At 44.3% G+C, this 15622-nt stretch overlaps 1 protein-coding gene across 1 annotated transcript; it reads right to left on the bottom strand.

The window, feature by feature from the left end:
• Positions 1-6954: 6954 nt before the first annotated feature.
• Positions 6955-14878, bottom strand: LOC121500123 (zinc finger protein with KRAB and SCAN domains 4-like). Its single transcript, XM_041771589.1, is given in 6 exon segments — positions 6955-8513; positions 8516-8650; positions 9546-9654; positions 10605-10687; positions 12047-12191; positions 13488-14878. Coding segments are annotated over 6 exon segments (1647 nt in total). The 5' UTR covers positions 13923-14878; the 3' UTR covers positions 6955-7773.
• Between the last annotated feature and the right edge of the window lie 744 nt (positions 14879-15622).

Raw genomic sequence — 15622 nt, 5'->3', positions numbered from 1 at the left:
TGGATATTAGACATTAATCAGATAATGTGATTTGCAAATATCTTTTCCCATTCTATATGTTGCCTTTTCATTTTGTTGATAGTTTCCTTTGGTCTGCAAAAGCTTTTTAATTTGATGCAGGCCCACTTATTTACTTTTGCTTTTGGTATCAGATTCAAAAAATCACTGCCAAGACCTACATCAAGAGGCTTACTGCCTGTGTTTTCTTTTAGGAGTTTTACATTTCAGGCCTCACATTCAAGTCTAATCCAAATCTTTGTATATGGTATAACATAGTGGTCCAGGTTCATTATTTTGCATATGACTGTCTACTTTTCTCAACACCTTTATAGAAGAGACTTTTTCCCACTATATATTCTTGGGTCCTTTGTCATAAATTAATTGGCCATATATGGGTGGGCTTTTTTCTGGGCTATTTTGTTTCACTGTTCTATGTGAATGTTATGCCAATGACATACTCTTAATTACTGTAATTTTACAATATAGTTTGAAATCAAGGAGCATGATGACTTCAACTTTGGTCTTCTTTTTCAAGATTCCTTTGTCTATTCAAGGTCTTTTATGGTTCTATGCAAATTTTAAAATTGTTCTATTTCTGTGAAAAAAGCCATTAGAATTTTTTTTTTTCAAATGGCTGCTTGGAGTTTATTTTTTCACTTGGTGCAAGGCACATGGTTCCAGGGTATCAGGAAGGCTTGTGGATGGCTTGGATAAAAAAGAATGGAAAAAAAAAAAAAAAGAATGGGATTCTCTCAACTTCCTTTTGGTGTTTTACTATTTTGATATAAAAGAACCCAACTGCTTTTGCTTGGTGCAGCCTGCCTAATCTAAGGGGAAGGAGAGGAAGGGAAAGGAAGGGCACTGATGGGCCTAGCACCTCCTGGAGCCTGGTGTTGGCTTTGCCAGGCTGGCCACCAGGCTGCTTCCTCATGGCTCCCAGAACAAGTTACAGGTGATCGTGCTACTGGAGGCCTGAGAAGATTCTGAACATTCTGGGGACTTCTGTAGCCATGAATGGGAAAGCGGACTTCCTGAAAAAGAAGCTTGCCCACCAGTGACCCAGGTCAGCCTTGGAGAGACTTGGGTGGTGAGGGATGGCTTCCCCAGCATACTCTGCACTTCTGCAGAAGCAGTTATTGGAAGTGGAGCCTAGTTGGCACCAGCAATAGTCATGGGTGGCCAGGAGTGAGCTGCTGTCACTTGTGGGCTGATGGAAACCTCGGCGGTGACACCATGCAGGCCTTGGCGGGTGATCACAAGTGGTGGGGATGGCCATGGAGCCCATTTGCAGAGGAGACTGCAGAAGGCTGTTTTTCAACTGAAGCTGACATTGGAATTTTTAAAATTTTATTCTAGGATAATTCTTTCAGATGGAAAAAATCCTATTCTTGAAAGGAGAAACAATAGGTACTGATGCAAAGTGAAAGGACAGAGTGAGTGTGCCACCATGGCCTGTTGAATACATGATTCCATTTCCCACCCAATGCAAAAGTTTCCCAAGTCATTGGAATCTTAACAGGAATTTCATTGAATCTGTAGATTGCTTTAAGTAGTATGGACATTTTAACAATATGAATTCTTCCAATTCATGAACATTGAATATCTCCATTTACTTGTCTTCAGTTTCTTTCATTAATGTCGTACAGTCTTCAATATATAGATCTTTTACCTCCTTAGTTAAATTTATTTCTGGGTATGTTAATCTCTTTGGTGTAATTATAAATGGTATTGTTTTCTTAATCTCTCTGATAGCTTATTATTATTATTGAATAGAAACAACAGATTTTTGTGTATTGGTTTTATATCCTCTAACTTTATTGAATTCATTTAGTGGTTCTAATTGTATGTGTGTGTATGTGTAGTCTTCAGTATTTTCTATGTATGAAATGTCATCTGCAAATAATGACAGTTTCATTTCTTCCTTTCTAATTTGGATACATTTTATATCTTTTTCTTGCCTAATTGCTGTGGCTAGGATTTATTTTTTTTCTTCTTCTCTCTCTCTCTCTCTCTCTTTTTTTTTCTTTTAGGACTTTCAATACCACGTTGAATAAAAGGAGTGAGTGGGCAGCCTTGTCTGGTTCCTGATTTTAGAGAAAACATTTTCAGCTTTTCACTTTGGAGTATGATGTTAGCTGTGGGCTTGTTGTGTACAGCCTTCATTGTTATGTTCCCTCTACACCCACCTTGTTGAGAATTTTTAACATAAATGATAAATTTTGTCAAATGCTTTTTCATCTATTGAGATGATCATGCTATCTTGCTCTTTCATTTTGTTAATGTGCTGGTGTATCATATTGACTGATTTGCAGAAGTTGAACCATCCTTGCATACCTGGAGTAAATCCCATTTAATTGTCTATATGATTCTTTTAATGTATTGTTGAGTTTGGTTTGCTAATATTTTGAGGATTTTTGCATGTATATTCAATAGGAATATTGGGCTATAATTTTCCTTTCTTGTGCCATCCTTATCTGGTTTTGATAACAGGGTAACGCTGGCCTCAAAATGAGTGTGAAATTCCTTCCCCTTCTCTTTTTTTGAATTTGAGAAAGATCGTTATTCTTTGAATATTTGGTAGAATTCACCAGTGAAGCTGTCTGGTCTTGGACTTTTTGTTGTTGTTGGGACATTTTTTATTACTAATTCAAATTTCCTTATTAGTAACTGTTTTTGTTCAGATTTTCTATTTCATCATGATTCAGTCTTGGTAGGTTGTATATTTCTAGGAATTTCTTCTAGAACCCATTTCTTCTAGGTTATCCAAGCTGTTGGCCTAAAATTGTTCCTATGTGTTTCTGTGGTATCAGTTGTAACATCTCTTTCATTTCTGATTTTTGAGTCCTCTTCTCAGTCTCCCCTCTGCCCCGTGAGTCTAGCTAGAGGTTTGTCAATTTTCTTTCCAAAGAGCCAGCTTTTAGTTTCATTGATCTTTCCTACTGTCTCTTTAGTCTCTATTTATTTCTGCTGTAATCTTTCTTTCTTCTGCTAACTTTGGCCTTCATTTGTTCTTCTTTTTCTAGTTTCTTGATGTGTAAAGTTAGATTTTTTGAGACTTTTCTTGTTTTTTGAGATAGGAATTTATCACTCTGAACTTGTCTCTTAGAACTGCTTTTGCTGCATCCCATATAGTGTTATATTCCCATTTTCATGTCTCAAGGTATTTTTTGTTATCTCCTTTGATCTATTAGCTGTTCAGTAGCAAGTCATTTAATCTTCACATATTTGTGAATTTTTAGTTTTCTTTGTATAATTAATTTCATACCAGTGTGGCTGGAAGATACTTATATGATGCATTCATTTCAAATTTATTAAGACTTGTTTTGTGGCATAATATATGGTGTATTTTGGAAAATGTTCCGTGTGCTTCTGAGAAGAATGTGTATTCTGTTGCCTTAGGGTGGAATGTTCCATAAATATGTTAAGTTTACCTGGACTAACATGTGTAAGGCCAATTTTTCTTTATTTTCTGTCTGGATTATTTGTCCATCAATGTAAGGCCCTACTATTGTTATATTGCTATTTCTCACTTTATTCCTTTTTTAAAAATTTAAATTTTAGTTAACATAGAGTGAAATATTGGTTTGTGGAGCTATTTCTCCCTTTATTCCTGTTTAATATTTGCTTATATACTCAAGTGCTCCTAAGTTGGGTGCATAAATATTTACAAATGTTATATCTTCTTGTTGGATTGACCCTTTTATCATTATGTCATTAGTCTTTGTTTTAAAGTCTAGTTTATCTCATTAAGTTTAGCTACTCTAGCTTTCTTTTGTTTTCCACTTGCATAAAGTATCTTTTTCCATCCCTTTCACTTTCAGTCTTGTGTGTTCTCATATATATAGTGAGTCTCTTGTAGGCAGCATAGAGATGGGTCTTGTCTCTATCCATTTAACCACTCTTTGTCTTTCGATTCGAGAATTTAGTCCATTTATGTTTAAGGTAATTATGGATAGGTATGTATTTATTGACATTTTGTTCATTGTTTTCTGGCTGTTTTTGTAGTCTCTCTCTGTTCCTTTCCTCTTCTCTTGCAATCACAAAAATTGGGGCACCAGGCTGGATATGAGCTCCTTTTGGGGGGACTCCAAATATAGCCTGAAGAGACTAGGAATGGAAGCTCCCCTGGCCTCCAGAGCCAAGTGATCCAGAGGCATGCCCTAGGTGGCAGCGCAAAAATTGAGACACTAGAGGCATGTAAAAGCTCCCTTATGAAAGATACTGGTGCTCTGGAGCATGGTAAAGGCAGATTGCAAAGATGGAACCTGCCAGTTTCCTCTCTGGAATGTTTCAGTAGGCTCCTAAGTATATATTCAGTTTGAAGCTGCTCCTTAGGCCAGTGTTTTAAAAGAAGCAGGTGACTCTCCTTCACTTTCAATCTGAGTACTATCAGCTGCTTCTGAGTCCTGTAAGAGCACTTTCTCAGATCCCTTCAGTCTTGTGGATCTTGGGATGCAGGCCCTGTTGGGTTTCAGGTGTATGTTTTGGGGAATTGTCTCTCAAGTGTGTCTTAAAAGCTGGTATACCTGATGTGGGTTTGAACCCATTGCTCCTCAGGGAGAAGCTCCAGATTTTGGGTTCCTTCCAAGTGGTCAATCACTGTGCCAGGGGTGGGCTTTATGGCAAAGTTGTGTTCCATCTCTTCTACATGGTTCCAAGTGATTTTCTTCTTGTTTGCCAGGTGTATGTATGATTGTCACTCAGCCAGCCTTTGCTTTTTCAGAGGAAATTGTTCCACTGTAGCTTGATTCAGTGGGTCTGTGGGAGGAGGTAAGTTCAGGGTTTACTACAGCCCCACTTGGACCTAGAAATTCTCAGCATTTGTTTGTATAAGTGGTCTTCATAACCCTATGGGTAAACTGTCCCTTATTTTTTTAAAAAAATGATTTTATTTATTTATTCATGAGAGACACAGGGAGAGAGAGCAGAGACATAGGCAGAGGTAGAAGCAGGCTCACTGCAGGGAGCCCAATGCAGGACGGGATCCCGGGACTCCAGGATCATGCCCTGAGCTGAAGGCAGACACTTACCTGCTGAGCCACCCAGGCTTCCGTTTTTTTCCTTCTAAAGGAAAAAACAGTCTTTCATAGGGTTATATTCTTTATCAAAATTGAGAACACATCTAGGAGGGCTATTCATCAAAAGCTCTTTTCATAATAACTATTCATTCTACCCAAGTGGAAAAAAACTACTTCTGCAAAGGGAGAAAGATAAAATGGAGGATTTCTGCATTGCAGCAGTTGGAGAAATGAAGTAGAACAGCTGACTAATCACTAAAATTATAAAAACAATTTTCAACAGCATAAAAAGTGGCATTTTATTCTACTCTAAGTACTGGTTGTATCTTAAGCAGTTTACTAGTTTTAATTTCATCTGGAAACAAATTTTTTGACAGGCCTATTAAATAGGCTAGAGTTGAAGCCATCTTATAATCTCACTTTTGCTTTTACTAAAGCAGTACGTCCAAGACTACCAGCAAATAATTTTTTGAGTTGAAATTACACAATGCTGCCAGACGGTATTTTGATCTTGTCAGTGGCTCCCTGATACTTACTGAATAAAATTTAAACTCCTTGCTCTGGCATTGAAGACCCCAGACCCCTACAATGTACCTATTTCAAACTTGCCTTACTTACAAATTCCTTTAGTCTTCCCAGCTCTTTCACACATCACCCTATCCATGTGATAATAATTTCACAGCCTGAAATAACCTTTTCCTGAGATTCTGTACCATTCAGCTTACCATTCTCATGGTACTATCCAATCTATGTGCAGGTCTTATCAACTTTAGTATGCTGAAACCCTAAGCCCAAGTATGTATGTATGTATGTATGTATGTATATGCTTTATCTTTCATTTTCAGACAGAATAGGCATTTGGAATTATTTTTCATTTCTTCCTCTACAGAGAAGTTTTTTTTTTTTTTTTTTTTTTTTTTTTTTTTTTTTTTTTTTTTTACAGAGAAGTTTTTAAGGCTGAGAGGGAGCAGAAAGAGTGAAGGAGGCATAGGGTCCCTTGTTAATCTCAGTAAATTATATTGAGTGTAATGCTTTCTAGTTTATAAAAAGCTTTCACATATATTTCTCTCCTTGACATAAAGAGTGAATGAACAGTGTTTAAGATCAAGGCTATTAGCCAATATTTAGGAAAAATAGAGAAAAGGAAATTGCTAGCTTTGTGGAAGTAAAAAACTTAAGGAAAATTTAAAAGCCAGAAAAGATTAAATGGAGAAAGTCTATAGAATTTTGGAAAGCTAAAGAAGTTTTAAATTAGACTGCAATGAGGGGAAATTAAGGCAATGAAAGACTACAGGAAAGTGATAGAGGGAGAGCCCCACAGTCTGCAAAGTCTCTAGTCAGCCTGTGGTGCTTCAGAGTAGGAACCCAGAAAGGGTACTTGAGAGCACAGAGAACACTATGCCGATAACTGAATAAAACATTGTCCTGATCTCTGGTCCTGAGATCCAGGAGAAATGGAATCCATTCTTGGCACAGCCTGGTAAAGCTGTAAGCTGGTGATACCAGGAAGCTGTCAGTCTTTGAAGAACACAGTAGGTGATTTGGGTGAAAAGAAGAAGTATCACAAAATTCTTACTGTGGCTTCACATGTTAATACTTTGGATATTGTAGAGTAGGATTCCAATGTAATTCGGAATAGATACACATTTTCTCCTACAGCTCAGACTTGGACTCCCATCCTCATTGGCTGCCTCTGACCTAATCTTCCTATCCCAAACGAAGAGAGGAAAATAGGAAACTTGCTATACACATATAGTGTGAATCCTCTGACCTGGACGAAACTTGTTTAGCTAGCATAAGCTGTGATTCAAGTTGGCTCTAAATTGGGAAAAAGGGATACAAATAGGATCTTAGCAATCTGTTAGGCCCAAGATAACTAAAAGGTGAGACACAAGCTGTTCAACATCACAGAATTTTTATCAAAATCCATAATCACTTTGATCTAACTTGATTCACTTTTTATTTACCTGAATGTGAAAGGTTTCCCCCTAAAAACTAGCAAAATTAATGTGAGCAAACGTAATTAACATTGAAAAATGGAGTTCTATGAATGGAGTAGTCTTACCATGTCTGAATGATCAGCTGCTTACAGCATTCTTCTACAAGTACTATGGTGGTGAAAAAATATGGATTTCCCCCAACTTCAACTCTGACAATCCTATGTACATAGCAATAAACACACAACTGACCCAAAATCTAGAAACTCAGAGAATTAGACACAGACCAAGTGGCCTTAGTTAGAAAGGCCTTAGAAATCTGAAACCACATTGCATTCGGAGAGCTGTGGAGGTCACCTCACTGGTATATTTAATGTATTTTTATGAGCACCTGTGTTCCAGGCACAATGGGGAGTAGACGATGTCATGGATCTGACCGACTGATGGAGGATTCTTTATAAGCAAAACGGTGAGAGCAGAAGCTCCCAACAGAGCCTTCTGCCCCGGAGACATCATAAGGTGCCAGCTGGAGGTGGTTAGCCAGTCTGGAAGCCCATTTCAGTCCAGTAGGTAAGAATAAACATTTCAGGTCCTACCCCTTCCAGACAACTCTCCCGTAGCCTCCTATCAAACAAGCTGCTCCCCACCCACCTTCTAGAATGCAGAAGACCATACATCTCAGCCAGACTCTGTCTTCTGACATAAGATGATGGAACGTGGTAAACAAAGTCCCAGCCCAGTTTCTGTGGTCAGAAAGGGTTCCCAGTGGCTTCAGGCCAATGAGCAATGAGCACCAGCTCTCACATGTACGACGTGGGTCACTGTGATGGAACTTTTTTCCCAACGTGGCTTCTCTGATGTTGAACAAGGTAAGAAGTTCGTGTGAAGCCTTTTCCACACGTGTCACACTGAAAGGGTTTCTCACCAGTGTGGATTTTGTGGTGTTCGAGAAGGCTTCTATTCTGAGTGAAACTTCTCTCACACTCGGTACACTTATAAGACACGGGAGCCCTGTTATTTTCCCACTGGCCTTCCCCCCTCCCCTGATACTCCCAGGTCTCTCCACGCTCAGGATCCTGCACGTTTTTGTCAGCATGGATCCTCCGGTGTCTCAGGAGGTGTGAGTTCCGCCTAAAAGCCTTGCCACACAGGCTACACTGGTATGGCTTCTCCCCTGTGTGGATTTTGTGATGTTCAAGGAGGCTGCAGCTCTGGCTGAACGTCTTGCCACAGTCCTCACACTCATAGGGCTTTTCCCCAGTGTGGGTTCTCTGGTGTTTGATAAGGTTTGAGCTGTGACTAAAGACCTTGCCACATTCCTCACACTCATACGGTTTCTCCCCGGTGTGGACCCTCTGATGGATGACCAGGGCAGAGCTCCCAATGAAGGTCTTGCCACAGTCTTCACATTCGTAGGGTTTCTCCCCAGTGTGGATTCTCCTATGTTTAGTCAGGCCTGAACTCTGAGCAAAACTCTTTCCACATTCATGGCAATAGTGCCGCCTATTTCCTGTGGCATTTTTCTGCTTTCTTGGTAACCGGCCCTCCTGTTCACCAGCTCTGCCCAGGCAGGAATGCGGGAGACGTCTTCACCCAGGGGGCAGGGTATTTCCCCAGGCTCTCGTCCTGGACGTTCCTCCCCTGGGGGCAGGTCCGTGATCTCAGCCAGTGTGTCCTCACCTGAAATAACAAGTGGCCAGACAATTCAGTTATGCCCTGCCACAGACTTCCAGGTGCTGGGATGAAGACGACGGGTGCTGGGGAGGAAGGAGACCTGAGCATAGGCATGGGGACGTCAGAAGCAGGGTTCACCCCGGGAGTGGAGGAAGGTGGGGAGGACTGGGCGCTGGGGACACATGCACAGGCTCTCAGTCCCAAGGACAAAGGCAGACCCTGCACTGGGGCTGATGCTGGGAGGGCGGGGCAGAAGACAGCAGTAAGCAGGCAAGGGTAGCTTGTGAGACGTCCAACTTGTGAGACGTTTCTGTAAGAAGTGGCGCAAGCAGGAACTTAGACACTGATCCCTCACAAGGAATACCAGCAGGGATTCTGCTCCCAGACAAGGGCAGCTCTCCAGCAGAACTGGCTTGGGTGAGGAAAGATCTGAGCTGGAGCTCCTGCCAAACTGTCATGGGGCTGTGGCAGCTCAGACGAGGTAGTAGGTTGTCACCCTGTGTGTCCTGTGCCCCGATCTCCAGGTTAGTTCTGCCGTCGGTTCCAAGTCACCTGTCGCTCTCACGCTCTGTGGTCCCAGGGCCCATTTCCTGAGGAGGACCCAGCTGGCCTCTGTTGAGGCCAGCAGCAGGGAGGGGTGAACACTCCCCGTACACCTCCTGTGAGCCGGGCCCGTGCTGGGAGTTGCATCTGCTGCATCCCACTTAACCGGCAGCACATGAGAAGCAAGGTCACGAGGGTGAGGGTGAAAGGGCCAGTCACACATGTGCTTAGCAGCTGGGGTTCAGAAATGGTGGCTCTGAATGCAAACACAGTTCCAACAGCTTCTCACAGCCCAGGAGGTTTGAACCGACAAAGGATGCCAAGAAGCCCTAGGAAACCAGCCCCCAACAGTCTTACCCAGGGGAGTCAGGGCCGCCACAGTTCTCCTGCCTCTCATCTCTGTGGAAGCTGCCCCGAGATGAATCCAGCTGTGTCCACACAGAGGAGAAAGCCAGGGCCATATCTTCAGTTTTCAGCAAGCCCTGAAACAGGACATGATCCCACCTAGTTCTTCTTCTCCAAAGTCACACCCAGAGCTGGGCACAGGCAGTGAACATCCCTTCTAAAGGGGCTCTCTTCAAAAAGATCAAGTGTGGCCCACTATGCCTCCTTCACCCGGTCTTTGAGAACGTCTTTGTAAATATGTACACATATATGTAACCATGAAGAAAAGAAATATCACACACATTAGGAAAAATACTTTCGTATTTGCATCTAAATAATTCAGAATGTAAAAGGGTTTGGAACACAAGGACCAGGACAGTGAAAGGAGCGGAAGCATACACAAAGCTTTCAAAATATTTGTGCTGTGCTTTGGCAGAGTGGTAGCGGGGGCTTATTTATAGTAGCGATTTTTTAAAATACAAGGAGATCTCAGTCTGAAGTGAAGAAAACCAGGGAAAACATTATAGGGCCTCAAATGCTGAAGAGGACGTGAAAGACCGGGTAAGGTATTAAAGTCCAGGTTAAGTAAAGAGCATTCAGATTTTAGTATTCTAGCTTAGCCTAAAAGAACATGCCTCATCTATCCTTCAAGTTTCAGTCCCTAGAGGGCAGAAGTCCTGTGCTTATAGCTCTAACAGCACAATTGATGAATCTAAAAAACAAAGCTAAATCGCCATCACAACAAAACGTTGTTTGTATTTGCTAAATTGCCCAGTGGAGGAAGAACATCCCACTGATAATGGGAGCTGACCAAACAGATGGGGTAAGACTGGGGAATCACACAGCACCCTGCTCTAGGAGTAAAACAGGAAAATTCTTGTAAGTGGGCGCCAAAATAAAGGCAGAGGACAGTGAACAGCCTTGGGATAGATGAAAAAACTCCAAGTCCACAGGGACAGAGGATGAGGGGGGAGGAGGAGTGGGGAGAAAGGGACCTACCGGGAATCCCACGGGCAGGAGGGCTGCTAGGGAGGGGGCTCCAGCTCACCTGGGGCTCTGGGGGCAGCCTGGCAGCCACCACTGTGTCTCCTCTGCCACGCCCTCCTGGGCCAAGCCCAGGAACCTGGAGAACTAAGAAGGAAAGACGCTCTGGATGAGATGGACCCTGGTACCCAGCCTCCCTGACCTGTAGATTCCAAGTGCAAAAACGGGGCCTGTAAATTCCTGTCAGCAGGCTCCTACAGAATGCGCTCCTTTCCTGAATGCCTGGTCCCTACCGGCTCCCATACTAGGGCCTGAAGAGGAGTGATGAGCCCCTGCACACATGCAACCCGCAACCTCAGCAGGCAGGGTCCTCGGGAGGGGGGAGGGAGGGACGGTGACAGGAAAGCAACATAGAAAGACAACCAAGCTTTCCATTTGAAGATCTTTAGTCTTGAATTTCGCTGAGAGAACGGATAAGAAGATTCTTGATTTAAAATAACTCTTTAGTAGCTCTTAGTGTGTTTCTGCTTTAGTTTTAAAAAACTAAGAAGAGTCAGACGAGGCTAGGCCCAGAAAGAAGAAAATGAAGTCTTCTATAAGGAGGTGGGTAACTTCCAGTTTTCCTGGAAGAGCTGAACTTTGCAAGGGGCAGAAAACTTTGCAAGGGGTAGTTCAGGTCAGAACCTCTGTGGAAAAATAAAGACTGCCTGTTGGCTGGTGTGTCCCAGGGCTGCGTGTCTTGGGAACAGGCCCAAATGTGTACAGCAGAGGGGCACCCAGTGCTTTCCCATGGAGTGATTTCACCCTGTCCTAGTTACACACCAAGGATATAGGAGACTTATACTCTTTGACTTGCAGAGTCCTACACTGTCTGGGATATTATGGCTGGCTTTACATTTCTTGCCTTATGGTCTTCATAGCACTTACCAATAACTAAAATTATCATTACTTTATTTGCCATCCTTCCTATTAGAGTGTAAGCTCCAGTGGAGCAAGAAATCTGTCTACTGACAACTGTAACCCTAGGGCCAGAACACTAGCTACCACCATAGGTCATCTCCATAAATTCACGTTCAATGAATGGAGATCACTGTGATATTAAGAAGTCAATTCTTCCCAAACACCAGTGTTAATCGAGTCATTCCAGTCACCAATTTAATGGAGTCTTGTTTACTTACCGAACTTTCCCTGTCATCTCAGTCTCAAAGTAAAGTAGGTCTCTGATGGGCATATAAAGAACCTGTCAACAGGCCTGGCTATTTTTTTTTTAAGATTTTATTTTTTTATTCCTGAGAGACACAGAGAAAGGGACAGAGACACAGACAGGAGGGACAAGCAGACTCCCTGCAGGGAGCCGGATGTGGGACTCGATCCCTGAACCGGGATCATGCCCTCAGCCAAAGGCAGACGCCAACCTCTGAGCCACCCAGGCATGCCAACAGGTCTGGCTTTTAAATGAAGTTGGGTGAAGTCTAGAATTCATAGTCCCCGGAAGATAACACTCACCTCTGTCTGGTGAGGCCTGGGATCCCAGAGATTCATGCTTGAGCAAAGCCTTCATTGGCTGCAACTGGGTATTCCGTGGCCTCTGAGCTGGTGTCAACGCTGCCACCTTACAACAGAGTAGTTGCCCCTCAACACCACCTGGGATCTGGAAGGCATTCACTTTTTATTTATAAAAACTTCTATTATGCTTTCTATGTGCTTGCTAGTACCTTCTATTTCCAGGCACTATTTCTAAGAGCTGTATGAAGATTAATTCTCTTAATGCAGAAAACAACAACTCTATGAGCTAGGTACTAGTATTATCTGTAGTTTTAGAGATAAAACCCTGTAGAGGCCCGGGGTTGAAACAGGTTGCCCAAGGTCACCCCACTAATACGTGAAGGTGCTAGGATGGGGGCACAGGCAGGACCCCAGAGCCCAAGCTCTTAACCACTACTGGGTGCTCCCTCGTTATACACATTGTGCTCTTTGGAAATTAGTGTTAAGTTTCCGACTACTTGAATTTTTTTTTTTTTTTTCACTGAAAAGTGAAGACAATAATTTCTAGCTCACAAGGCCTGAAGGACCGGCAACTTAGATGACAGTATGTGAAATCACCTAACACAGAGCCTGGTATGTGGTCTGTCCTTATTAAATGCAAGTTCCTTTCCGGACACTTGTAATTAGTTCATTATCATTAGCTTATGTGCAGCTTAGAATTTCCACGTCCTTTGTACAAGATGCAAAACCTGAAAGGGACTTGAAATGACTTTTCACTGTTATAGGGCTCGAGAACAATAGTGCCAATTGAAGAAGCTTGGTCTCCTGGTCACCAGTTATCTGGTATGTGTCCCGCGAAAGGATCACACAAAAATACAGGATAATGCACATAGAAAATGATCTACAAGAAGCAGGAAGATGCAGTAAAAAGTGAACCCAGAGGTTCCTAACCTGTGGTTCATCCACTCCCTTCCAAGTGTTCTATGAATGTAAAAATGAAACGTATTTCTACTTTTACTAGCGTCCAAGCAAAATTCAGTAATTCTTTTCGATTATGAATGGCAGCAACAAACCAAAATGTTATCAGCCTAAGCAGGCACAGCCAGGCCGACCCTGTCAAGGTCATTCAGCACCCTGTGAAACTGTACCGGTTATGGGCGGGTCGCTACGTCTTACTCTTTGGTGCATTAACTTTAAAAAAGCACATATATAATTTTATCACTAATTGGTTTCATGCTGTTAACTGTATCCCAATATATTCGAGTACTTTTGTAATCCTTTATGTTCTTAAAAATACTAGCATGAGGAGGGGTCCGTGGACTCTTCCCGAATGGCAAAGAGGTTCACCATACAAAAAGAGCCCGAGACCTTCTCAATCTGACAGAAACGGCCCTCACTCCGCTCTTGGGGCTTCAGGAAGAAACAGAGCACGGCTCTCAGATACTCAGCCTTTTGCCTCTACCTGCGGCCCCCGCTCGTCCAGCTGCCTCTGCAGATACTCCAGGAGCACCACCACCTCGTCCCCGCTCTCCGGGTGCTGCTCCCGCACCCAGGCCTGGAGCTCCTCGGGCAGGATGGTCAGGAACTGCTCCAGCACCAGCAGCTCCAGGATCTGCTCCTTGCTGCGGGTCTCGGGGCGCAGCCAGCGTCGGCACAGCTCCCGGAGCCGGGTCAGGGCCTCGCGGGGCCCCTCGGCTTCGGGGTAGCGGAAGCTCCGGAAGCGCCGGCGGGAGCGTTCGGTGCCGGGGGCAGGGCTGCAGGGCGCGCCCGCCGCTGCGGCCGGGTAGGAGCCGTCCTCCTCCTCCACCTTCACCGTCAGGACGCCGGTCAGGAGCCCTGGTCGCTCCTCTGCAGCGTGGGCGTCCAAGGCGGCGCTGCACTTCGACTCTCTGGCCATCCCCGGGCCTCGCGCCGAGAGGCGGCCCCCTTCCCGGCCGCCGCACCCCGGCGCCCCCTGCGTCCTCCGCTCCCGCACCCGATCCGCACCAAGGCGCGCAGGCGGTGTCCCAGCCTCCGACTTCAACAGGTAGCGGTCCCCTCCCCGGGCGTGCGCCGGAGCCGCACCGGAAGCCGGGGACCGGAAGCCGGGGACTCTCGCCCCTTCCTCGGCTCTCTAGGACGCGACTCTCGGCGGCAGCCCGAGTTAACCCTTCCGCCGTCAGGCCCGTCGCAGGACTAGGGCGCACCCAGGGCAAGAGGGACTAAGGGCGGCTGGCTGCGTTCAGGAAGTAAGGCCTCACCTTCCGATCCCCCGGCTCTGATGTAAGCTGGGCCGAGGAGTTGGCCGGCAACGGACGCTAACGTTCAGAAGACGGGCTTCCCGGCATCCTTAGAGCTCTGCCGGACGGCTGGCGGAACCAGCCAGAACTGTCACCAGGCTCGTGCTTGGGAGAGAGCAGTGGCTGCCCTTGGACCTTGCCTGCCTCTAGCTGTCATTCTCTTTCCTTCCCTTTTAGGACAAATGGCTTGGAAGAAAGACTTCCCTAACTTTGGTTTTAGTCCTCTTCCATTCATCCTTCCCACATTGTAGGCAGCAAGCCGCCAACAAGGCATTCTCATCCCTCCAACTAAATTGACTAGAGATCACCCCTCTCCCCCACAGCTTACCACTTCCCGTTTTCTAGGGCCTCCTCTCAGCAGCCAGGTTCATGCTGCTCTGTACTTCTGGGAATTCTGGTATCCCTGACTTCCGGGATCCTCTTCTCTCCTCTCTTTCTTCTTGCTTCTTCCCAGTTCCCATTCCCAGTCTAGCTCAGTGAGTAGATCCACAGACTCTAAAGCCAAAATCCTGATTTAGGGGATCCCTGGGTGGCTCAGCGGTTTAGCGCCTGCCTTTGGCTCAGGGCGTGGTCCTGGAGACCCAGGATCGAGTCCCACATCGGGCTCCCTCCCCACATGGAGCCTGCTTCTCCCTCTGCCTGTGTCTCTGCCTCTCTCTCTTTCTGTGTGTGTGTGTCTCATGAATAAATAAATAAAATCTTTTTAAAAAAATCCTGGTTTATTTACCACTTAGTAGCTGGGTGACCTCGATTTTCCACTTAACGTCTTTCTGCCTGACTTTCCCAATCTATAACTCGGGCATACTAATAGTAGATAGGTTTGTTGTGAGCAGTAGTGAGGTTTTGTGTGTGTGTGTAAAGTTCTTAGAATAATGGTCTATACTAAAATGGAAGGAAAACCTGACATTTCTTTGAGCCAGAAGTGACTAGATTTAAGCCAGATGTGACAGCAGTTATTTTGCTGGACTGATGTCAGTAAGTCCCCTTTCTACTCAATGGAATGCAAGTTTGGTAGAAGTTTATTAAGTGGAAAAATACCATGCTGGTACCTTTTTAAGTTTTTATTCCTCAGCCTACCCCTCCGCAATTCAATGGATAGCAAAAAGGGGATAGAATTGAAGAAAATGAGAGATCCCAAAGGTTGTTACAAATGAAAACCACTAGAAAATATTTTCCTCTTGATAAGGTGCCACAAGAGGTGCAAGGCACTACTATGAAGTATTGTTGGCAAAATAAGCGAACCTGAATCTAATTAACTTTCTAGTTCCTAATAGTTGCATATAGGTGGGATTCAGAAACAAGGTAGCAGTTTTCACAC

Source organism: Vulpes lagopus, chromosome 10 (assembly GCF_018345385.1).
Source record: "Vulpes lagopus strain Blue_001 chromosome 10, ASM1834538v1, whole genome shotgun sequence".
In the NCBI taxonomy this organism is placed as follows: Eukaryota; Metazoa; Chordata; class Mammalia; order Carnivora; family Canidae; genus Vulpes; species Vulpes lagopus.
This window is presented reverse-complemented; position numbering and strand designations above follow the sequence as displayed.